Genomic DNA, 26,259 nt, shown 5'->3' with positions numbered 1-26,259 from the left:
TCGATATTATAGAGTTCCTTTAGGGTTCATGGTGTTCATAGTTTATTGCTATAAATAGAGAAAACATAGATCCAAATATGTTACATGTGAGCTTAAGCGTTAAGTAATTTTCCACCTCATCCATAGATTTATGACCTATAAAACTTATCATATACCTCCCCTATAACGATGGACAAAGTTAGAAGACTATCCCGACACTGGAGGATATGCTCAGAGCTTGTGTGTTGGATTTTAGCGGGAGTTGGGATATGTCTCTTCCGTTAGCCAAGTTCTCCCATAATAACAACTATTACACCATTATCGATCAACCTCCCTTCGAGATGCTTTATAGGCAGAAATGGCAAATCACGGTTTGTTGGGGCGAGGTTGGACATCAAGTTATGGGGAGCACTGAGGTAGTACTTAAGACCACCAAATTGATTTAGCAGGTGCGAGGTCGACAACAGACCGCGCAAAAACGCCGGAAGAGTTATGCTAACTAGGGACGATCAAACTTCAAGTTTCAGGTGGGGGATTATGTACTTCTTAAGGTGTCACCTTCAAAAGATTTCATACGATTATAGAAAAGGAGCAAGCTGGGCCCCCGGTATATTAGTCCTTCCAGATTATCGCCCGGGTGGGCAAGGTTGCGTACCGGTTGGAACTACTTTTTGAGCTTAACCAGATCCACAACACATTCCATGTCTCTCAGTTGTGTACGTGTCTAGCTGATGATTCCTCCATTGTTGAAGCTTATTTTGGTGCGCTTTTAAAAGATATAGCAGGAAAAAAGGAAGAATAAGTGAGCCAAGCTCCAGCAAGCAAGTTTCCATTTTTTTTTTATTATAGCACACTTTGGGACCTCTGTAAGTGTCTAAGACTCAACCTTTATGTTGTTAGGTTGCTAGATCTTCAGTTTTGATACATTTTTATTATGATGGTTTTGAGACATATGACATATGGTTTTGATGATTTTTAAAAATGAAAATTTTTATCACTATTTTTGGGATGTTACGGTTGGCTTCTTCAACTCTACTTTAGTAAGTCTAATTATAGGTTGCTTTACACATCAAACATGGAAACAAACAACCGATGGTAAAATTAAGCTCACAAATAGCAATTTTTTATGTGGTTGTGTTAGTATGACTACTTTCAAAATTCAATGTAACCTTTTTCTAATGTAAGTATAGGAAATTCTACACATTTAATTATCTCTTTACATGTTCTCACTTCCTTTCTCGTTGAATTATTTCTTAATACGCGAAAGTGCTCCTTGTCAACTTGGAAACTGAAAGCCAAGTGGTTATGGTGGATCAAAAGCCAATGAACAAGAGGAAGTTGTTATGTTTTCTTGTGTTGATGAAACTAAAGAACTCAAACTATGAAAATTTACACTTTCCCAAATCGACTGTTTTAACATGATATAACATGTAAATATGGCTGATTTGGAAAACTATTGATAAAAACTGATATAACAAAACTGGCAACGAAACTTGATATAACAACTCAAAATGATTAATTTGAAAAAAAAATATTACGAACTTTCACCAATAGTTGAAAAAAATAATCTATAATTGGTTAAATCACCTAATTACAGGTGAAATATGATCCAACAAAATTACATGTGGATGATATAACATGTCAAAATGGTTAATATGAAAAAACGTCTAAAACTTATGTTTTAATTGTAAAAATGACATAGAATGTAATGTTTTTCTTATTTGAATGTTTTTGTAAATTGAGAGACGATGAAAAGAAGTTGTATAAAAAGTTATCATTGATGATGAAGATAATAACACATTTGATGCTGAGGTGCATACCCATGTTTCTAGATGAAGAAATTGTTCATAAATATTACAACGACTACTGCAACAACATGTTATGGCCACTTTTCCATTACCTCGAACTTCCACAAGAAGACTGTTCGGTCACAACCAGTAGCTTCCGATCCCAATTTCTGCTAACAAAAATACATATAAAACGTATGTTGATGTGGTAAATAAGCATTACGGAGAAGGTGACGTGGTTTGGTGCCATGGTTTCGATCTTATGTTTCTACCCAAATGTATCAAAGATCACAACAAAAATAGGAAAGTTGGTTGGTTTCTTCATACACCTTTATCTTTTTCTGAATTTCATAGGACTAAGGGTGAGCATTTGGACCGGCCCGGACCGGACCGACTCTTGGACCGGACCGGTTATGGAGAATTTTGTGGACCATGGACTGGACCGGATGAGTCGTGTCCGTGTCCGTGTCCGTGTCCAGGTCCGGGTTTTCCGGTTTTTGGACCCGTTTGGACCGGTACAACTGTAATTGCATAGAGCATATGTAATCTAAATTGATGTATAATATTATAACTTGCAAAATTAATATGTTTCCGTTTCATGCCTAACTAATCTACATTGATGTATAATATTATAACTTGCAATTTGCAAAAATTAATTTTCCAAATAAAAACAACTAACATATCAATCAAGTTCACCAACAAAAGTTAAACAATTTTAAGACAAACATATAAAAGTATTACCGTAACAACAAAAATCATAGTTCAAACTTTAAAATCAATCAAACTAACAAAATTCATACAATAATAATCTAATCTTCCACTGGCCTCTTCTCCATATCATTATCATCAATATTTTTTTCTCTATATAAACACAAATGAAAATATTGTTAGTATTTAATAAAAAGTAATAATTATATAAAAAAAGAATAAAGATTATAATTTTTTTACCCAAAGCTATATCATCATCGTTCAAGATGTCATCATCGTTGTCAACTATCGGATTTGTAGACTTTATCACCCAATCTTGGGTGCATAAAAAAACTTCAACTATCAATGTCGATAAACTAGTATGATACTCACTTACAACTCTACCACATGTGTTAAACGCGGACTCGGAATTATAGTATAAAATAATACTAAAAAGCTGAAATATTTCAGCTTTGATAGCTCTACTTTGAAGGATTGTAACTCGGTGAATAAAATACCAAAATAAACAAAATTATAGTCTAAATTCATCTACAAACTGTAAACTAAATGTTGGAAAAAACCGGAGGTCAATCCGACTTAAAACGAATGAGTTATGGGTGTTTAAAAAACGTCACAGATTACAAAATCTTGCTGAAAAGCTGAATTTTTTCAGCTTTGATAGCTCTACTTTGAAGGATTGTAACTCAGTGAATATGATACCAAAATAAACAAAATTATAGTCTAAACTCATCTACAAACTGTAAACTAAATGTTGGAAAAGATCTCTGGTTAATCCGACTTAAAACGAATGAGTTATGGGTGTTTAAAAAACATCACAGATTACAAAACCTTGCTGAAAAGCTAATTTTTTTAGCTTTGATAGCTCTACTTTGAAGGATTGTAACGCGGCGAATATAATACCAAAATAAACAAAATTATAGTCTAAATTCATCTACAAACTGTAAACTAAATGTTGGAAAAAACCGCATATCAATCCGACATAAAACGAATGAGTTATGAGTGTTTAAAAAACGTCACAAAAATCTTAATCATGTCCAACCGGTTCTAAACCCGGTAAAAACCGAACTGAACCGGGAAAAAAACCGGACCGTACCAGAGAGAAATATGAGAACCGAGAACCAGCCCGGGGGTCCAAAAAAACGGTCCAGTCCGGTTCGGTTCACCGGTCCGATCCGGTCCACCGGTCCAAATTCTCACCCCTACATAGGACATTACCTTCTAGATCAGACCTTTTACGTGCAGTCCTTTTTGCTGATGTGGTGGAGTAAGTTGGTAATTTTTATTATTATTTAAACATTAAGTTCCTCATAAATGCAACACACTTTACCTTTTAACGATATAGGCAATGTACTTTATTTTCCACCCATAATAAAAATGAACTTACGTTAATTTTACCCATGATAACAACGTAATTATATTTTTTACCAATACTAGCAAGATGTACCTATAATAGAAACATACTTACATTTTACTACCAATATAGAGAATGTACTTTGTTAGTTATAGATTACTATTATAGGTAAAAATTGTAACAATGTTACAAATTTGTACAAATAAAATGGTGAGTACGTTGCCATTATGGGTAAATGTGTAACAATGTTACAATTTTGTGTAAAGAAGATGGATAATTATGATATTCTAGTAAATATTGTAAGTAAGTTGCTATTAGGGGTAAATTTTTTAACAATGTTTGTAACACCCTATTACGGGGAGTTTCTTAATTCAAGATTGCGGACCGTAATTTGATCATGTAAAGGCTTTGGTCTTTGAGAAAACAAAGTTTAGACTTTATTGAATGTTTAAAATATTGATCATGAGACTTAAGCCCATGATTTGTGTGTTGGAACCAAAGGGTAAAAACGGGAAATTGTAGGTTTGGCTTCCTACATGGATTATGGTTTTAGTTCGACATGTGTTAAGCCATAAATAACTATATAGGATTGTGGGGCTCGTCAATACCTTTTCGTGAATATAAAGAACACCGGAAACAAAGTTGAAATGAAGAAGTTATGACTATTTGAAGTTGAGTTGGAATTTGTGAATTTTGCCCTACGTTGGGTGTATGAAAGCTACGTTGGGCGTAGGTGAGTTTAATGACCTATGCATGGTGTAGGTTATGCTACACATGTCGTAGTTGCTGCTAACAAAACCCTAACCCTAAGGTTTTGACCCCTATTTAAGGTCTCTAACTTATTGGAATCTTTCTAATTACCAACCGCCATCACCTCATATCGTTCCTTGGAACCCCTAGCCACCAATTGTGAGTTTTGAATCTTTTAGAGAGTTTTGTGTGCTCTTTTAAGGAAGATAGTGTTGGTTCAATCAAGTGGGAAGCTTCAAGGTGTGTAGATCTGGGATTTGCAAACCAATATTTATCTATGGAATGTATAAAGCTTTCATCTTGATGTTGTACATGTTGATGGGTTTTATACAAAACAAACAAATTTTAACTCTTTAGTGTGCATGCAACCTAAATAACGATCTATGTTTTCTCTATTGAACTCATAACTAAGAACATCAAAAAGAAATCCTAATAACCCTAGGTAATTTTCCTATAGTACTAAAGAAAAGGTTTAGGGTTACATACCTTTTAGTTGTTATAGCAAACAACTAGAATTATCCTTTGTTGATCTCTTGGGAGCAAGCACCACAAGTGTTTGTGCCTCTAATGGAATCACACCCAAACTAGCAAGAGGAAAACTATAGGGAGAGGAGAAGAGATCCAAGATTTCATCCAAGGCTCTTAGAAGAAAGGCATAAATGAAATTAAGGGGCTAAGGGCTCCTTATATAGTTGAGGAAACTTGGTGTCAAAGCAAGGGTTGAAGGGATATGCCCTAGAACCTTTGCTTTGTGACCAAGCAACCCAAAACCCATTGTCAAAAGGACCTTGGACGAAATCTCCTAGGGATTCCGTAGAGATTTTCATCCACCTCTTCTAAGGGGTTCTAGAGCCTTCCTTTTTCAACTATTAATAAATAACAAAACACTCCATGTATTTTTTATTAATAATTAATCCCAAAATTAATTCCAAATAATATTTGATTAATTAGTAACTAAATAATATGGTTTCTAATTAATATATTATTTTCATAACACATTAGTAAACCATTTATTTAATTTATTATTCGCATAATCAATTAATCCATATGTCTAATATCATCCTGTCCAATTGCTAGGTTTGAGGGCAACCCAAAAGTACTATGCTACTATCAATTCAAGTATATACCAATTTTAGGTATGGCTTTAAACACCTAATCAAACACATGTTAGATCTAGTATGGTTATGAGTTTCATGCTTTTGTCCCCATAATCTTGGTCCTTATAAGATGGGTTAGTCCAGACCATTTAAGTACCCCTTTTTATTGTTTTGAGGTTATAAAGTCATAAAAATGAGAGCTTGGGCACTCTTATCCATATATGCATGGGTTCTTGGGTGAAAGGTGATAATATGGACTTAAAGTTTGGTGTTGTGCTCTTCTTAGCCATGAAAATGGATAAAGTCAGAGACTTTATCCATTAAGATATTTATTTAGTTCAGATCTGGGAGTTTGCGAGTTTGGCTTGCTGCATTAAGATTTTAATAGAAGTTTTTTGCGATCAAGGGCTCTACGCGGGGCGTAGCCTCTATACAGATGGCATAGCTCTACATTGGGCGTAGATTAGCTACATTGAGCGTAAGTCAACAGAGAGTTGACTATTAACTTTTTGATCGATTTGACTTTTGGTCAACCATGTTGGGAGTTAGTATTGGAAGGGCAAAATGGTCTTTGTCCCAAAAGAGGTTTAATTGTGAGCCTAGACCTTTCGTAAGTTAGTCATTTTCTTAATTATTAATTAGGGTTTTATTATGGTTATGTTTAGCAAGAGGAGACTTGATATCGTTGGCTCGAGTGGGTGGTTTATCTTGTCTTAAGGGTTGAGGTGAGTATTCTCACTATACTATGTAGGATTCCAATAGTCTTTGTGATACTGCATGGAAGACTAGGTGGTGGCCCCTGGCATATGTATGCAAGACCAAGCAGTGGCCCCTGTAAATTGTATGCAAGGCCATGGTTTGGCCCCCAATGAATATATATATATATATATATATATATATATATATATATATATATATATATATATATATATATATATCATTTTTTCTATAAACATAACAAATAATTAAATAGTTTCAAAAATTAACTTTTTTTGTAAGGAGTAAATAATTAAAAAAAAGAGCTAGCAGGACACTAGGAACCGTTACATTGTACAAATAATAGTAGGAAAATACACCAATCAAATCGTCATAACATATTAAAACTAGCACAATGTTTTATCTAGCCAAATGACAATTGTGGTTATCGAGGACAACAAATAAACAAGCCTAAAAATTACACACTAGATATTGTATAATGGCAAGGGGATTGAATCCACGGGGAGTGGTTTAGTTTGTGATTCTATAGAAATCTATTTGCAAGAATACTCTTAAAATGAAAATAAACATAAAAACGGGGGATTGAATCTTTTGGTTGTTTTAAAGAAACTGAGTTATAGTAAAACTAGAAAATTGCAATTAGACAAGAAAAGAGTTTGGTTCAAATCATTGAGAGAGATGGTTGAAATTAACTTTCACAACATGAATATCTAGTTAACTTATCATTATATGTTATGGTGCAATACTTTTTGATTTAATTTAACTTGGCTATAGTAACTTATAAGCTTAAGTAATTTAGGCTTTTCTTAAATGGTACAATGACTATTGAAGCTCATAGCATATTTTCTTAGTTAAAATTATAAATCAATAAAGCATATAATTTATGAAAATCGGCTAACATTAAGATTTAAGAACCACCAAATCCAAAAGAAAATCAATATGCTTTCATTACCATTATGTAGGAAATACTTTCATGATTTAAGTGAAATGAAAACAATATAAATCATTTGTTTCTTTTTAATTTGAAGATCTGTTACTTAATCAAGAAATTAGCCAACTAATTAAGCATTCATTCATCTAAACTTATGGTTAAAGACAAATAAACATAAAAAGATGTTTAAGTACGAAATACTACTATAAACTTTAATCATAAGTTCATAACAATCTTCAAAATAACTAGCCATCCATGGGTTAACCAAGATCAACCAAGTATTACTTAGCCTAACATGGCTAAGTTTAAGCAAAAGAAAAAGAGTTAGGAAATACCTAATATTAATTCCAAACGAAAAAAAAGAGATGGATAATTGTGTTTTCAAGTTCCTCAAGCTCTAAAATCTCCAGGAGAAAAGCTCTCAAATATGAACTCCAAAAAATGTTAAAAGAACCACACCAAACTTCCCCATATAGCAGCCTAATGTGATTTGATGAAATTACCCCGTAAGAACTTATACGTGCTGCACAACTCTCTGCACAAATTCTGCATTCGTTGTGCAAAAATTATGTAACATCCCAAAAATCATAAGTAAAAATTTTATTTTTAGGTCAGCCAAAAACCATCAAGCATTCAAATCAAACAATCCATAAGTATGTCAATGTGAAAATATTTATCAGAGTACAATCCCAAAATCCTAAATAAAAGGTTTGAACACGGGTGGAAGCGCTGCGAACAAATCGAGACCTTCCCCTTCGAACCGGAAGTACTTGAAACATGAAGTTAAAATGTAAGCACAAATCTTTGTGAGCATCCCCAAAATACTACATACCATACATGCAATGGGCCTCCCTCGACATCCATCAGGCCCTGCCCGACATCGAGCCCTGACCGTTATACATACAAACACATACAATACATGCAAGAGTCACACAAACAACTAACATCATATAAGCAAAAAATCAATGGGCCAAAATTAGCACCTTTAACCCACCAAACACTATGAGAAGACTCACCTCAGTCAACAGTCACACACAAGTTGTTGCTACGGGGGCTCGTCACAATGAACACATTCAAACCAACCTTAAACCCAAAAATAAAATCCCAAATCATAAACTATCTCTCAAAGGGGAAAAGACCCTTTTACCCTTCTTACTCTAGGCCTAACAAACTATGACCCAAGGCCCAAACTAGCCCAAATCCCAAAATGGCCCCAATGGGCTTCAGGTGAGTACATTGTGCATACGCGATGTGTACGCCCAACGTACTGGATCTCTTCCGAAAGGGAACAGGGCCTCAGCCCATTACACCGTGCGTACCAGGAGGGTGCGCCCAACATAGTCGTCAGATCACCAAAACTCAATATTAAGACCTTAATGCTTTAAGACCTTTCATCCAACTCAGAGATCTCAACCTAAGGGATGTGTTAACTGATAAAGTCAACAACTTAATGCCTTTTCATGGCTAAATAAGGCACAAATCCAAACCCTAAGTCATAAGTACACTCTAATGTCTGAAATTAATTCATAGATAAATGGGAGTGTCCAACCTCCCATTTTTATGACTTCATCAACTAAAAAATGACTAGAAATGACACTCATGACGTTTAGAGTAATCCATTCCTCCAAAGTCCAAATCTAGGGACCAAAAGCATAACATACCATGGACCAACTCTAGATATAGGAAAAGGAAAATAAAGGTACAAGCTTTATACTTTCAGAAGCTTGCAAGGATGATGAAATGTTTGGATCTAGGAGCTTGAGCTTCTCCAAGCTTCAATGGTGGACTTCTTCTTCTTCTTCTAAGAGAACCAAAAACCCACAAAAACAATCAAAGGTCACAAACTTCCACTAATGGGGGCTAGGGTTTCGAATAATAGCTTTGGGGTGAAAGGAGGTTGAGCATGAAGAGGTCACAAGGGAACATAAGGTGTTTATATAGGCTCCAAACCCAAAATTTAGGGTTTCCAACTGCCATGAGTACCCCAAGCGTACTCTAGGTACGCCTAGCGTGCTAGAGAGAAACCATGTGTCCACGTCTCGATGAGGTACGCCCCACGTACCCTTAATTATGCCCAACGTAGTGGTCACTCATGAAAAAATAAATACAATCTAGTTTTAAAGGAGTTCACATGCGATCTGGGCGTTACAGAGTAGCTGCCATATTTGATTTGCATGCACAAATCCCTTTCATGCAGTATCTTACTTGTCTTTTGCGTCCAACTCTCTATCATCTTCAAGGACTGGATTTGTGGCCCAAAACAGCTTCTAGATTAATATTAAGCCCAAATTCCTTCTGCATCCACTCTATAGCCCATGTTGTTTAAATCTTCATTAATTTCCAATCCCATAAACTAGACAAATTTCCGTCATCTTGTTTCACCATCTTTTCCTCTTATCCCAACTTGCTCCAACAAACCAAATTTACAAATCTTGATGACCACTTCATTTCTGGCAATCCAGTAAATGTCACTGTTTGTCCTTCGATTCTTCACCGCTTCGCGCAAATCTTCTAAAAATCTACAATAAAACAGAAAAGACTAGAAAAGTGCCTAATATAGATAAAAATAACAAAACGGAGAAATATGCATGATAATTAACAAAAAATAAAATAAAATATACTTAAATAAACTATAAAAAGAAGTAAATAAAATACATATATCAACAATAACTACACATTCTCCATCATTCTCCTTGAGCCGCCTTTTCTTTTCTTGAAAATAAATCATTTATGGTTTCCCATGAGCATCACAACATCGAGCTAGACAATGCCATGAACACTAAACTTCACTACTTTGCTATTTACCACAAATTAACTAGGGTGAGTTAAGCCGAATATAGTCTGATTTTGTTCCCAGGTTATAGTGAAAGTGTTAACTTTGTCAATCAATAATATTTACTACTTCATTATTTACCAAAAAAAAATCATTTCATTTTCATCGCAGTATTAAATATTTACATTGTATTTTAAGTTTGTGTGTAAGTATGTAGCAAAAAAAAACAATAATAATAAGTAAAAAATAATTTGTAATGGTGTAAAAGATTTGCCTTTTTTTTTTTTTTGCATAAATGTCATTTAGCATGTAACACTTTTTTGTGTGTTACCACTGGATGATGTGGCTTTTGTAAGCTCAATCGGACATGGATTAATTCTGAAATTCAAAAGTTCTCATTTGTATAATTAAAGTCAAAACAAATCCTTGTTCTTATTTATATTGTCTCGATCATCTTCAAAACTTTTTCTTTTTTATCGTTGACGCACTCATAGGTTGTAAAGTCCCCGAACACATGATTTCTCAACGATTATGCTTCCATTAGGAATCACATGCTACATTCTCAAAAAGACACAGAAGAATTTGAAGTGTATCTGGATGAGACATAATATTCTTAACCTAAGTACTTATCTAATATTTTGGATCGTTACCAAGAAAAAAGTAACTACCTAGGTAAGGCACCTCTTATGAATTAATATGACATTCTGGAACTCTTATTTACATTCCGAACATTTTCTGTTGCAAACTAAAATTTTCTAGTTAAAATAATAAATGTAACAAATACAAGTAAAAGAATGAAGAGTTAACTACTAAAAACCCAAACTCATCACAATTGGATGTAATTTATCTTTTTGTAAACTTTGTCGGAAATATGAAGATATTTATTTCGACGTATATACTGAAATATTATATGTAGCGAGTATTCAGTATGAAACACTATATAAAATACGCTGAGATGGAATACTCCACTTCAAAATGTATCATTCCTAAATAGACGGTCCTTCACACACATAAAAAAATTAATTTCTTCGAATTGCTTTAAACTTTCTTATCATCTTTATTTTTCCTCAAATTTCCTTTTATTTAACTTCAATTAGTAACGAAAAATCCCTTATTTACAAAAGCATCAAAGAGAAGGGATAATAAAAAAGTTTAGTGACTAAATGTGAATAAAATTGAAAGTTTGTTTCCCTCTAACAAAATTCAATGACTAAATGTGAACAAACTTCCTCTTGTATTATGTTTTAGCAAATTATTTATTTTTGTTAAATTCTAGCAACATTTGTTGATGAAGAAATTTATGAAAAAAAAACCCAGAAAAATATATTTAAAAAAAACGAAAAACCTAAACCGAAAAAAAAAACCAATGTTTGTGAACGAAGCTAAAAACTGAATATTCTTTGGATTTTCCGGATTAAAGCAAAATGTTTATGCAATATGTTAAGGGAGAGTTTTGGATAGAAAAATTCCGAATTAAGCGTTTTCTCATTCCCTTTTTGGTTTTATAATCATTTTTCGGTTATTAAAAGTGGGAGAGATTTAAATATGGAAATTCGAAAGTTGATTTTTTCATATTTTGCAGACTTGAAGACCGAAGTGACCTCGAGTATTTGAAGTTTTTGAAATGATTCGATTGGAGATTCAGAAGTGATTTCGGTTCATGATGAGTTTGGACTTATTGAATATATTTGGAGTGTGCATAAATGCTCAAATTTGGGTAATTTTTTTGGAGAATGAGAAGCTCCTAATTACCTTTTGATGCTCGGTTTGTATGGTCTCATATTCTAGAACCCAGATTGAAAAGTCATGGAAGAATTGAAGATTTGATGTTCATCTCTATATGTGTCACATTTGAGGTTCGGTTAGTGAAGTTGCTCGAGTTTGGAAGATTTGAAGCGGATCATCTATTCCTAACGTCGAGTGGGAGAATGTTGAGTATAAAGTTATTCATGTATGACTTTGTACATAGTTTGACTTTTATAGATCCACTTGCATGTGGTAAAGTAGCATGGTAACATGATATATATATATATATATATATATATATATATATATATATATATATATATATATATATATATATATATATATAGAGAGAGAGAGAGAGAAAGAGAGAGAGAAAGAAAGAGAGAGAGACATTGGTTTTTTATTTTAGTTTTGGTTTTTTGGTTTTTTGTTTTTTTAATATATTTTTTGGGATTTTTTTTTAATTTCATAGATTTCTTTATCAACAAATGTTGTTAGAATTTAATAAAAATAAATAATTTGCTAAAGCAGAATAGAAGAGTAAGTTTGTTCACATTTAAACATTGAATTTTTTTTAGAGGGAAACAAACTTTCGATTTTGTTCACATCTAGTCACAAATTTTTTTTTTCATTATCTATTTGCCACTGAACTATGTAAACAGTTCACATTTTACCCTTATGACCTGTAACAACCGGTCATAAGGGTAAAATTTGAACAGTTTTAATAGCTCAGTGACAAATAGATAACGAAAAAAAATTTAGTGACTAAATGTAAACAAAATCGAAAGTTCTCATTATCATTCATATATAAAATACGCTGAGATGGAATATGCCACTATATAAAAAAAAAAAAAAAAAAGTTTTGTGACTAAACGTAAACAAAATCGAAAATTCGTGTTACACTATATAAAATACGTTGAGATGGAATACTCCGCTTCAAAATGTATGATTCACGCACACAAAAAAAAAAAATTAATTTCTTCAAATTGCTTTAAACTTTCTTATCATCTTTATTTTTCCTCAAATTTCCTTTTATTTAACTTCAATTAGTAACGAAAAATTCCCTTATTTACAAAAGCATCCAAGAGAGAACGAGTGAAGAGTGAAGTGTGAAGACATCTAGTATTAAAAATTCAACCGACATTTCACAAGATCTCTCCTCTCTACTTGTCCTTAATTAATTCAGCTAAATGTCTTCTTTACCTTTTTCTCCTCACCTGCTCCCTCACTCACTCTCACAAATCTACACAAACTCCGCATCTTCTTCTTCTTCCCCTCTTCCCGAATCTTGAAACTCCGACCAAAAAATGGGCTCTGTATCGCTCAAAATCGGCGATGGAACAGCAAGATTCAAGAGCGCCACCGTCTGTTCGTCGGCTGTACATATTCTCATGTTATTTTCAGTCTTAACCACAAATCTGTTTGCCTTATACGCCTTCACATACTCCCCAAAACCCCATCACCAGATTCACTTCCTTAGTCACCATCATACCCACAAGAACATCTCTTTAATCTCCGAACAAGTTTCCTTAATCCTCAGAGAGATCGATTCTTCCCAAAAGAAACTTGCCCAGATGGAAAAACAGCTTCTTGGATACGAAAGCATTGATCTTTCAACACCCAATATGCCGAACGAGTTGAAATTGTTTCTACAAAGGAATCAGCTTCCATTAGGTAAAGATTCAAGAACTGGGATCACAGAAATGGTGGCATCTGTGGGACATTCGTGTTACAAATCCATGGATTTTTTGTCGCAATACATGAATTACAAACCCAATGGAGCTTGCCCTGATGATTGGAGTCTTTCTCAGAAGCTTATTTTGAAAGGATGCGAGCCTTTACCTCGAAGAAGATGCTTCGCGAAAACAATCCCCAAGGTTGGTCTTCACCCTTTTCCACTTTCACTTTGGCGAAATGTTAGCGAAAAGATTTACAGTTGGAGTGGCTTAGGTTGCAAGAATCTCATCTGTTTAAACAGTAAGAAACTAAATCGCGATTGTGCTGGATGTTTTGATCTCGCTAATGGAAATGAGAATCAAAGATTTGTAAAATCAAGAGGTAAAAACGATTTCTTGATTGACGATGTTTTAGCTTTAGGAAGCGGTGGAATTAGAATCGGATTTGATATCGGCGGTGGATCTGGTACTTTTGCCGCTAGAATGGCGGAGAAAAACGTCACAGTCGTCACTGCAACTCTCAACATCGATGCCCCTTTCAACGAATTCATAGCTGCAAGAGGAATTTTTCCTCTGTATCTAAGTTTAGACCACAGATTCCCATTTTACGAAAACGTTTTTGACTTGATTCATGTCGGAAATGGTTTAGACATTGGTGGACGATCTGAAAAGCTCGAGTTCTTGATGTTTGACATTGATCGGATCATTAGGGGTGGTGGGTTGTTTTGGTTGGATAATTTTCTCTGTTCTAATGATGAAAAGAGAAAGAATTTGACCCGATTGATTGAAAGATTTGGGTATAAGAAACTGAAATGGGTTGTGGGAGAGAAGATCAATGGTTCAGGGAATTCAGAGGTTTACTTATCTGCTGTTCTTCAGAAGCCAGTAAGAGTTTGAAGCTTCTTTTTTACTGGTACGACTAGTGTTCTTGGTGGTTTGGTGATTTTAATCTATTATATATTGCGAAATTTTGATTGAATTTTATGGTTACATAAATTTAAATTCCTTTTAGAATGCGAAATAAGTGATGAAATGAAAGAATGCTTGTTCGTATACCCGATAGGAAGGAAGTTGTATGCTAGAATGTGGAACTTATTAGTCAAATTAATAGTTTAATACCAAGTTAGATTCTTGTACTTATGTATATTTTCTTGTTGTTCAAAAAATTTACTGCCTTGAAGATCCATTGATGAAATTATATTGGATGTTTAAAAGTTTTAATATGGCTATATACTAATTTGTTATGTTAGAAATTTTTATATGGCATTATATTATGTATATAATGCATGTATATAGGGGCGAGTTTTAAACAGAAACCACCATGATTATTTCATTCCCAACATGTCAACATATCTACAAGAGTAGGGATAAGATCGGTTTAAGAACCGGACCCAAAACCGAAAAAACCAAAATAGAAAATGAAAAATTCAAGGTACCAAAAACCAAACCGGTTACCCTATGCGATTCCAATTAGGACGCGATTCCAATTAGGACAAAGATTCGGTTTTTCAGTTGATTGTCATGTCCCTATACAAGAGTATCCTTATTTATCTATTGTAAGTAAATATCTATCTAAATTTACTAGTTAAGTAAAATACATAAAATTATATGAAAATATCTATCGAAGCGGAAGGTGGAGGAATGTTGAGATTGTTTCGAAAAAGATTTAGAAGTCTTGCGAGTCCTTTGGTGAACTCACCGGGTGAGCTGATAGTGGGATGGAGTATGCATGATATGAACTTCACAACAAGCTACTTTTTCCCGAACAAAATGAATATTCATTTCAATGTGTTTGGTGCATTGATATAGAATCAGATTCTCCGAGAAAGACTTTTTATTCTGTTTTCTCAATGATGGCTTTTGTGGTGTATTAATTTCAAAGAGAATAGGTCAATAGGCTATAAAAGAAAGTCTTTTTATTCTTTTTTCTCAAACTTTGCGAAGAGCTCTATTATATTTCTCCAACAAAAATTTTAAATAGTTGCATCCAAGTGGTTAGAGCCAACAAAAATCGATCCAACCTAGGGATATCAAAAACCTCCGTGGGACTCCGGTCCCGTACGAGACTAAATTTAAAAAAAAAAAAATCGGGGGCGGGGGCAAAATTAAACCCCGCTTATTTTCGGGATCAGGGTCGGGAGTTGGTATTTCCGTCCCGTACTCCCGCGGGGGCCCCAGTTGTACATTTATGTAAAAAATATATATTTAATATAAAATACATATACAAAATAGATTTTTTTTTTATTTTAAGTTTAGGTTAGGTTTTACTTTCTCATTTCCAATTAATGGATATTGAAGAGGTAGTGAATTGATCATATAATTTTGGACATGTAAGTATTTTATATTTGTAATATTAGATTTGTCGTATTTTATATTTATAAGACTGTTAGAATTGTCATTTTGTAATGTTGGATTCGTAATGTTGAATTTTTAATTTTTAGTTTCTAAAAGATTAGGTTTTAAGCTTTTAAATTTGTTAAAAATAGTCTTTTTAGCCTAAACCAAAGGAGTTGCTTAGCAAAAAAATAGAATTTTAAGCCTATAAACCGGGGGAACGTGGCAGGACCGGGAGCGATGGAGGTAACCGGGGACTATGTAAACGGGGGAGCTGGGGGCGGGACCGGGAGCGGGGGCACCAACTGATTTCGGGGGCGGGAGCGTGGGCAGCTATTTCCGCTCCCGTTTGGTCCCGTTGACATCTCTAACCCAACCCGAACCCAACCCAAAATTAGCGGGTTAGGTTGAGATTTTCAACCCATTTAACTTAAATGGGTCAATCTGTCTAACCCATTTAATTAAACAAGTTAGGTTGGGTAAAAGTTATCAACCTGTCAACTCATTTAACTTTAAAATATATTTAATTTAACATTATTTGAATATTATCATGTATTAATCAAAGTATTAATTTGTAAATTATAATGTTGCATTATTATTATCTATGTTTAATAAAATTCAATCCGAATTTCTATCCTTTTTAGCGCCGATAATATTGATCACTCTCCAAAATCACGGTGAAACTAAATATTTTTAATGTTATTTGAACAATTTATTTGTATTTATGGATTGACATTGTTCTTTTGTCACAATTATGAAGTTTTATTTACGTTTTATAATTTAAGTGATATAATATTTAATTATATTGTTGATTTAATTGATTTTAAATGGGTTAATTGAAGTTTAACCCATTTATTTAATAGGGTTTAGGTTATTTTTGGTCACTTAACTTTTAGTTTTGTGCTTATTTGGTCACTTAATTATTTTTAAGTTTTAAAAGGTCATCAAACTTTTGACTTTGTGCTCATTTAGTCACTTAACTTTTGGTTTGGTCACATTTAGTCACTTAACTTAGATTTGTACTCATTTGGTCACCTAACTTTTAAAACTTTTCTCATTTAGTCACCAAACTTTTAAAAAAAATAAAAGTAAGTGAAATTAGCACAATTTTAAATGTTAGGTTACTAAATGTGACCAAACCAAAAGCTAAGTGACTAAATGAGCATAAAGACAAAAGTTTGATGACCTTTTAAAACTTAAAAAGAGTTAAGTGACCAAATGAGCACAAAACCAAAAGTTAAGTGACCAAAAATGACCTAAACCCTATTTAATAAGTTGGGTTGGGAACTACATAAACAGGTCAACCCGATGATAATCTATTTATCTAAAATGTTAAGTTGGATTGGAAATATAAACTCATTTAAATAAACAGGTTGGGCTGGGTTGAAATTTTCAACCAAATTATTAAACCCGAATCCAATCAAGATTGACCATTACTACCTCTACAAGTGGCTAAGACGATACTATCACACCCCGAAACCATTGACGAAAATATTCCGGGGCAGAGGACGTCATGTATAGCATCACAACCAATAAATAACAACAATCATAGCAGCACAACCATTACAGTGAATATTCGAATGAAAACGTTTACATCTGTTTGAAACTCGGTTTGAATTACATTCATTAGTTTTGCAAAATAAAAACTTAAAAACTTTAAATGCTTCGGTTCCTCGAAAAATCCAGTGAGTACCTGTCTACTGATTTCCTGAGAATACAAGCAGTTTGAAAAATATCAGCATAAAGCTGGTGAGTTCATAAGCAGTAATTTGTAATGAAAACTTATTGATGAGCGAGCCGAAATGATTGTGTAATTTCAAGAAAATCCGATATTTTCCTTAGTAAAAAACGTAGTGTTATCGATTTCGTATACAACCATGAAAGTTCGTTTCTGAAAAACCGTAGTGATATGCGAAAATACTACCTCATGTGGCTAGCTAAAGCTAAACATGAAGTATAAGTATTTAATATGAAAAACCTTAGCAAAAATGATCCGGTTTTGAAAACCCTGGCTCGGCCAGTATGCATAGTGTGTTTAGTTCTATTTAGTATAAATAAAACTACCGAAGAAAACCAGGTTGGTAAACTATCGGTGATTTGTACATAATGTGAGTCGTATAACCGTGCTTGATATGACTAGTGACCTTTCCAACGTTCTTCAGACGTTGATGTTAAATGACATTTGTACATCTCAGGCGTGTCCGCCTAACTGTAGCTAGCAGTCAAAATGTGGGATTGTCAGTCCCGAATATATCTATTCACAAACCTCACAATCTCCCTCCAGGAGACTCTAGTTATACAGTGGTAGGATTTATCCCTATATACCTAAGGGTACAGTAGTGAAGTAGCGCCTCAGAGTATCGTACAATCTGGTTTACATGTAATACAATAGCGTTCTACCGTAGTGAAAATCCGAATGTATCCCGTGTATAGTGATAAGTTACAGTTATGAAAATCATGATAAAACAGTGATATAAACTGTAAACGGTTTCTGTTCCAGTGCATATGTTTAGTGGAGAAAGTTTCTATGCTTGATAAGTTTTTTGGAAAAACCCCAAACTATACCGATTATAGTTTGCATGAATAGCATAGCGAACAACGTATTCGTAAAAACTATGCAATTTGAGTGAAAACGTCCCTTATGCTCGACATAGTACAAAAGGGAAATAAAGTGTGAGATTTGCATAAGTTTTATGTATTTTCCTGAAAACATTATGTTTAGCTTATAAGAACACATTTATGTTTAGCTTGTATTTCCACCCCCCTTGAAAACCTTAAAAATGAGGAAAAATGTAGGGGTATGAACTCACAATTGTTGCGTGAGGTTGTTAACTGGAAAGAAGATTCCTGAGTTGTTGCACGCGACACTTAACGAAATCCTATTATCAAATAAATACGTATATGTATGTAAATTAGTGATTTCGATAAATAAAGTATCAGAAAACACTTGAATTTGGTTGAGGAATGTTACTGAGACTTGCTTGAATCAAAGAAATGGGTTTTCAACCAAAAGTACCACAAAAAAGGTGTTTACGGCCGTAAACAAGAGTTTACGGTTTCTGAAGACTTGGCGAGTTTACGGTTTTTGAAGACTTGGCGAGTTTACAGTCGTAAACTCAAGAACAGAGTTTACGGTCTTTGAAGGTTGGACCGCAAACTTAAGAAGAATGATGTTTGGATGCTGATTTCGACGAGCTGAGTGTTTCCAGACGTTACAAAGGGCTCCAAACGTGATTTTCTCAATGTTTTCCGGAGTTGAATGCGTTTTGGGTGTTTACGGTCGAGATTCATAGAGAGAGGAGGAGAGACGGTGGCCAGAAACGTCCTAATGAAGTCGGAGACATCGTATTTATAGGGGTGAGAATGGGGTCCACTCGTCACTGACCATAGATGTGTTTACGGTTGTAATCCCATTTTAGACCGAAAATGTTGTTTTCTCGAGATTTTCGGGTTTCTGTGCGATTTTTGGTTCCGATCCGTAAATAATTTAATTAAATATAACTAGATTATTTTAATAAACCAAAGAATTTGATGGAAAAGTTAACAAATTTGAATTTTTATTAACAGAATCGCATAACGAAAACAAGATAAGTTTCGGGTTGTCACAGATACTATAATTTTTTTGAATAAAACAGTGCGAAATTGTTGAAAATTGGAAGCTAAAAGAGGGTAGGTGTTCTTTATAGAGTTGGATCTCATGAGTTGTGTCCTTGTTGGGCAGGCTTGAGAACCGGTCCTATGTGAAGACGTGCCGTTATCTATATACAAATTTTAATCCATGGTGAAGAGACATGTCTTATCGGTTGGAGTGTAAACCATGTTTGGATTAAAGGATGCATTATAGACTTGATGTGCTCGAAGCCGTCAATGCTCATTGTAATTGCTCGTGTCCAAGGAGTGATATTCAAATATGAAGAAGGTTTTGCTTCTATGAATGTGCTTTATATAGAAAAGTCAAGTTTTTGATAAAGTCCAAAATATTTTTCTTAACAGAAATGTTATGTTATTTTGGATAAAGTCCAAAATATTTCTATTTAATTTTTTTAGGAGTTTATCAAAATTGCTCCACCACGAACGGTCGGGTTGTTGTGCATGACCATTGTTCGTTGCCATGTGTACCATAGACCCGTTCGTTGTATGCATACCGGTATGTCTTATGATATCTACTAGAAAACTAAAAATACAATTGAGAAATTATTTTTCAAATAATGCTTTTATCAAGGCTTGGTTGTAGCAAACAACATAACATTATGATACGTCCAAATTGTCCACATAACCGTTTGAATAACGACATCAAAACCCTTTGTGATTCGTTGCACATTTTTTTTATCTGCTCAACATTATCACTCATTCTCCAAAAAATTAAGAGGGATATAAATGTTCCACCAACGACCACGTTTGTTCTAAATCTAGAATGCTATGGGAAAAATCACAAACAAATGATATGAGGACTTCATATTCCCATCATGAAGGTGTCACATAACCAAATCTACATCAATGTCTCACTCATACAATATATCCTTCATAGGTTAACGAAGAATAATACACCACCCTAACATATCAACTTTACGAGATTTTTTTTTCAAGCAAAATCCAACCACTTCACCTACTTCATTGCCCCCAACCCTTTCTACCAACTGACCCACCATCTCCGTGGACGCTATGTTATCCGAACTGGTATGATTGTCGGACCGTCTCCTCGTTGGCCTATTGGGATATATATGTTTGAATTTCAATAAAAAAAAGTAATGAAATAAGACATTGTCATCTTCATCCTTATTAGCATCCCATAAAAAATATTTTATTTTTTACAAGAATCATTGTAAATCATACATTAAAACTTATGCCCAAATAGTTTTGTATGTTTTTAATTAGTTCGTAAATTAGTTTTGTATGTTTTTAATATTTTTGTTAATTAAATTTGTATGATTTTAATTTGTTTGTATTTATTTTAAAATTAAAGAATGGTTTGGAGGGATAAAAAAAAGTTGGGTTTCCATGTGTTGTACTATGGGAGGGTGGAAGTGAGAGGAAAAGGAAAAACTGATGAGACAAGTAGGTTAATATGGGTGGAAGAGATGAACTTCCTCCACCCTAATAAGTTACTGAGATGACCATTTTGATGTAACTAACACATGTTGTATTTAGTTTAATTTGTCATTTCTACACCCAACAATGATATTGTTTTAATGAAACGAGGAATAAAATGTGTAAGTAATAAGCTATAGAAGAAAGTGACAAAAATGGCTCGTCGGACGGACAAATAAAAGTTGGGATATTACATGTTGTCTTGAGGCTTTTGGAGGGGTTGTGTAAGGCGTCGAAATAGAAAACTGAAAAAAAATCTCAATCGAAATCTAACATTATGAAGACACGAACTAACAACCAACTTGAAGTTGTAGAGATGCCACCTCAGGCACCACTTCGGACTCCCCATCGTCGAAGACGCCATCTTGTGTTTTTGATAGAACACACTAAAGGAAAATTACAATAAGATGTAGGAGTATGTATTAGGTAGCTTGACCTCTTAGGCGCCTTATAAAGCGCCCAATCCAATAATTTGCAACTTTAATGCCAAGTTTTGAGGTGACTAATAACCTTAGGGATGCCTTAGGTGGTATGTTCAATGGAGTCATAAAATTTTCCATATTTAAGGACATTGTTTCTGTAAACACGACATGATTGCAAATATGGTCGATAATTTATGCTAATTATCGATGAGAAAATATGGGATGTTACAAGGTGGTATGATAATAAGTGAGTTAATTTGTAATTTCAACACCCAAACTTAACTTGTGATGAATAAGGAGAAACAAGTTGCTTTACGACCAAGTGATATACTTAGGTGTTAAAAAAAGTTTATTAGAGAGGATAATAACAAAAAATGGGTATTCTATTTAGTGGTTAGGTAAGGTGCAAGTAGGTCAATGAGCTATTGATTTGCTTAAAATAATGTTGAACTTCCATGTGATAAAAAACCGGGAATTTGATTTTGTTTAGTAGTAAGAGATACATTATGTGAACGAGCTTAATAGTAAGCTCAAGCTCGGCTCGAGCTTGTTCAAAATCGGTTTCGAGTAAAAAATTCAACGAGCCGATCCTGAGTAGCTTGGCTCATTTGCATGCCTAACCCTAAGGATTCTAGTTTTAGTTAGCCGAAGACTTGGGGGTCTGATTCAAATTTATATTGGTCTCCAGAGGTAGTCACACTATGATTCGTTGTTAGGCATGTCAAACCAACAAATAAAGGGGTACGATATAGTCCAAAAGAACACAATTGTATTGCACTAAAAGGTAGTACAAGGAAAGTAGGGTCGATCCACAGAGGCACGGGACAATCAGTCTATACCTCTTTGTGCAAGGTACTTTGGTCACCAACAGTAAAGTGGGGGGTTTTGAATACAATGATTAGAACAGATAACTAAAGAAACAAGTAATCTCCTAAATAAGTGAATTAAATTCAAAAATTGTAAGGACTCCAACTTTATGTATTACAACTTAACAATGCGATTCAAAGATGACTAGATACTTGCTCAATTATATCTAAGTTGGTACTTGATAGTGTTAACAAGCTCTAACACTTCCCATTCACCACATTAATTAACTAAAATAAGCTCTTTGATTAACCCTAACCTTACTAACCTAATCTAAAAAAACTCTTAGAATTAGATTAAAAGATTGCATTAAGCTTTATGTAAATGTTCCCAACAACACCCAATACTCCTCACAAGCTCGGGAGTGTAAGAATGTGTGCATAAGATTTACACTAAATTCATTCAATGGAAATCAGTTTAGTGCTTGTTACTTAGTCTAATTCACAAAATAATTGCGCATTTTGAAAAATAGATAACTTGAATGACCTAACCCTAATTCAAAATGGCCAAGAATCACAATTAGAATCAAACATTTGATTAAAGCAAAATCAAATTCACTAGATAGAAATTAAAAGCAAACATCAAGTCATATGATTGAAATCACAACTCAAGAAATCAAAACATAAAGTTTGAGAAATTAGGGTTCTAGCCACACATGGCTAGAACAAAATTACAAGCTGGAAAGATGGATATAGTACGCAATTACAACTTACAAATAAGTGAAATAATATTTCAAAATGATAAATGATCAAATCCTTGCAAAAGCCTTCGAAATCCCCTCACCAATAGTGCTCTAATATGAGGTGTCTGTCTAAAAATGACCCAATTACCGTGATATGAAAAATAGGAAAAACTGCCAAAAGTTGGTGTTCGGGCCGAACACGCCTTGTGTCAAAATAGAGTAATTCAACACGGTCCGTGTTGAGTGAAAAATGACATTCCATCCTCGATTCTAATTCCAAAGTACAATGCTCAATATTGCTCAGGTGGGCTAACACGGCTCGTGTCAAAATAGGCTAAACTTACACAGGTCGTGTTCAGCAAGGTCAAACTCTTCTTTATGGTCAAACACGACCCGTGCCCATTTTGCAGAGCAAATCCAAGACGACCTGTGTACTCCTCCGACTCCGAATCCAAACTTCGTTTTTTCAACTTTTCCGTTCTTCGTCCGATCAACCTGAAATCTTCACCAATGCTTCCTGGCACATCCCAAAACGTGTTCCAACCTTCGGTTTACCTGAAAAAGACATGAAAGTGTGAAAATAAGGTTGTTCTGGAGACTAAAATAAATATGCTAAAATGCAAGAAGAATGAAGTATAACTATGCTAAATAAATGCATAAAAATGGACTAAAAGGTGTGAAAAAATGTGCACAAAATGCACCTAGCAGTCGTATACATAGTGAAAGTTTATGATTAGATGATGTTTACCTCATAGTTTTCCAAAACAACACTATTTTGGCAAAAAATAATACAAAATCTGTAAAAACATTTTTTGGATAACGTGGCGTCTTTTGTTAAAACTAGATATGTTGCCCATGCTCTGCATGGTCCGTGTGCGTCTGATTTGAGTGTTGTTTTTGTTTATAGATTAATAGACGTCGTTGTTGACTCTTTTAGTTGATTTGGATTATTTTCATACGTTTAAAGTATAAACAGTCGGGGACGGATAGATAGAGGGCAGGAAACAAACAAAAAAGTTAAATATGAGGACCAATAGAAGAAAAAATATACCAAAAGAAGAAAATGACAGGCACAGAAAGTGCAAAGACGAAAACAGTAAAAAAAACGTGAGTTTCACTATTCCTAACTCGTTGTACACTCTTTTAGCGGAAAAACCCGGGCTTTGCCCTGGGTTATTGTTTTGTGTTTTTTATGAAAAAATATAAAAGTTTTGAGTGCAAGTACTAAAAGTGTCAAAATGACTAAAGAGTTAAAGGGGTTGGAATTAACAAGTTTTTAGAAAAGGGACCAAAGCTGTCAATTCCTTAAAGTTTTGTGGGCCATCTTTGAATATTAAAATTCTTAAAAAATGTAAAATTTTTTATTACAAGGACCAAAAGTATCAAAATGGCTGAAAAATTAGGGGCAAAATTGACAAAAAAACATATATATATATATATATATATATATATATATATATATATATATATATATATATATATATATATATATATATATATAAAAGAAAAGTGAATATACCCTTTATATAAGTTTAGGTACCCAAAGTTACCATATTACGTCGTTTTGTATCATATAATACATTGTAATTGTCCAATGTTCTTATAATTTAACTTTTAACTTGATTTAATTCAAAGATTTTTATAATTTACACATTTATATTCGTTTTACATAATTTCCATTTTCTACTACAATATATATAGCTTAGTTGGTGTTCGGCAAAAAGATGTGATTTAAGATAATGATAATAGTGAAATTTCGAATATCTTGAAAGCAAATCAAGTTAGGGTTGAAGTTTAACAATATTATAATGACTATATCAAACAAAACGACGTATTATGGTGCGTTTGGGTACCTAAACTTATATATCCTTAACGGTATATTCACTTTTCTCTCTATATATAGGGTCAGGTTATTGTGTTCTAACTATTTATTGTGTGGATGTATGATTGATTATGGACCAATCATTTTAGTTATTTTAAGAAAGTAATTAATGCATATTACATGTTAAAGATATAATGAGCATTAATTAAACATTTAACATTTAATATGCATTAATTACTTTCTTAAAATTACTAAAATGATTGGTTTAGAATCAATTTTATAAGCACACAATAGATAGTAGAAACATTTAAACCTAACTCTCTCTCTCTGTATATATATATATATATATATATATATATATATATATATATATATATATATATATATATATATATATATATTGTGAAAGTGAACAAGTTTGTGCGACTCTAGAGAAAGTAGTCGATGACATAAGTCTTGAAAATGACGCACTACAAACATCTATTAAGGGTTAATACGACTCTATTATCTTAGAGCTTTGTTAAACTGTAACCACCATGTTTGAAGAAAATGTTTAGTGGAGATAAGAAGTGATAAGATAATCATGGATTCTTTAAATTTTCGCATGTTTACATTATAATGCAATAGTTAGATCATATATGTTGTGTTATCTAGATAACTACTTGCATATTATCAGTAACATTTATGCTATAGAATGGTGAATTGTGGTACATTGACCTTTAAAATTTATTGAAAGGCCCAACGAAGACCGTTAACTAATCTCAATGAGAACTTTGAGAAATGAGATCGATATATCCGGACAACGAGCATTCATGCTCTATATACGAGTGGTTTATATGATTCATTTGGAGAATGAGGTTTTGATAGAGATGAACTTGTAAGATTATGAATTGGGGTTTCATTTTGCAAAATTGATGTTGGTGTGTGCTATATTATTATAAATCTTGATGTTGTTTTTCTTTTGAAAAAGTTGAAGATAACAAAATTGTCATTTTTATGAATTTTATGAACAAAAAAGATTGAAGATGAAAATAACTTATTGATTATATTGATTATGTTTTTTATAAAAATCCAATACAAAATATATATATAAAAAAAATATGATCCTTAGACATAAGAAACCCTAAGGCCATAGGCTAAGCCAAAACTAATGGATACAACATTTACATTATAACAAATTCTAACAAACTTAATGATTAATGATTAAGCTCTTAAAAACAAAAAAACAAAGAAACAAAAACATGAATGGAAAAGATTATCTATACAATAACAAAACGTAAAAATGATAGATACAATATCAAATGTATCAATTAACGATTATTACACTTTAATTAATATGTATTTTCTTTGACTCATACTTAAAAACTCTTAGATATGCATTTTTAATTTTCTTTCAGGTTATATGTATTATTTTCAACATGTATTATACTTTTTCCTTTTATTCAAATTAAAAGAGTCAAAAGAAAAAGCATACATATCCCACGTGGCACCTCCCGTATTTTGAAAATCAAACCAGTCTTTGCGGGATTTTG

The 26,259-nt window shown here is 33.4% G+C and overlaps 1 protein-coding gene across 1 annotated transcript; it reads left to right on the top strand.

Annotated features, from left to right (window-relative positions):
- The first annotated feature begins 12,940 nt into the window (after window positions 1-12,940).
- LOC145011870 (S-adenosyl-L-methionine-dependent methyltransferases superfamily protein) lies at window positions 12,941-14,699 on the top strand. The gene has a single exon (XM_078970618.1). The coding sequence runs from the start codon at window positions 13,147-13,149 to the stop codon at window positions 14,410-14,412; it is 1,266 nt and encodes a 421-aa protein (XP_078826744.1). The 5' UTR covers window positions 12,941-13,146; the 3' UTR covers window positions 14,413-14,699.
- The last annotated feature ends 11,560 nt before the right edge of the window (window positions 14,700-26,259 follow it).

This window comes from Lactuca saligna, chromosome 8 (assembly GCF_052625555.1).
Source record: "Lactuca saligna cultivar CGN05327 chromosome 8, ASM5262555v1, whole genome shotgun sequence".
Classification (NCBI taxonomy): Eukaryota; Viridiplantae; Streptophyta; class Magnoliopsida; order Asterales; family Asteraceae; genus Lactuca; species Lactuca saligna.
This window is presented reverse-complemented; position numbering and strand designations above follow the sequence as displayed.

Coding starts and splice junctions, on each gene's coding strand:
- LOC145011870 (XM_078970618.1), top strand. CDS start 13,147: ATGGGCTCTGTATCGCTCAAAATCGGCGATGGAACAGCAAGATTCAAG.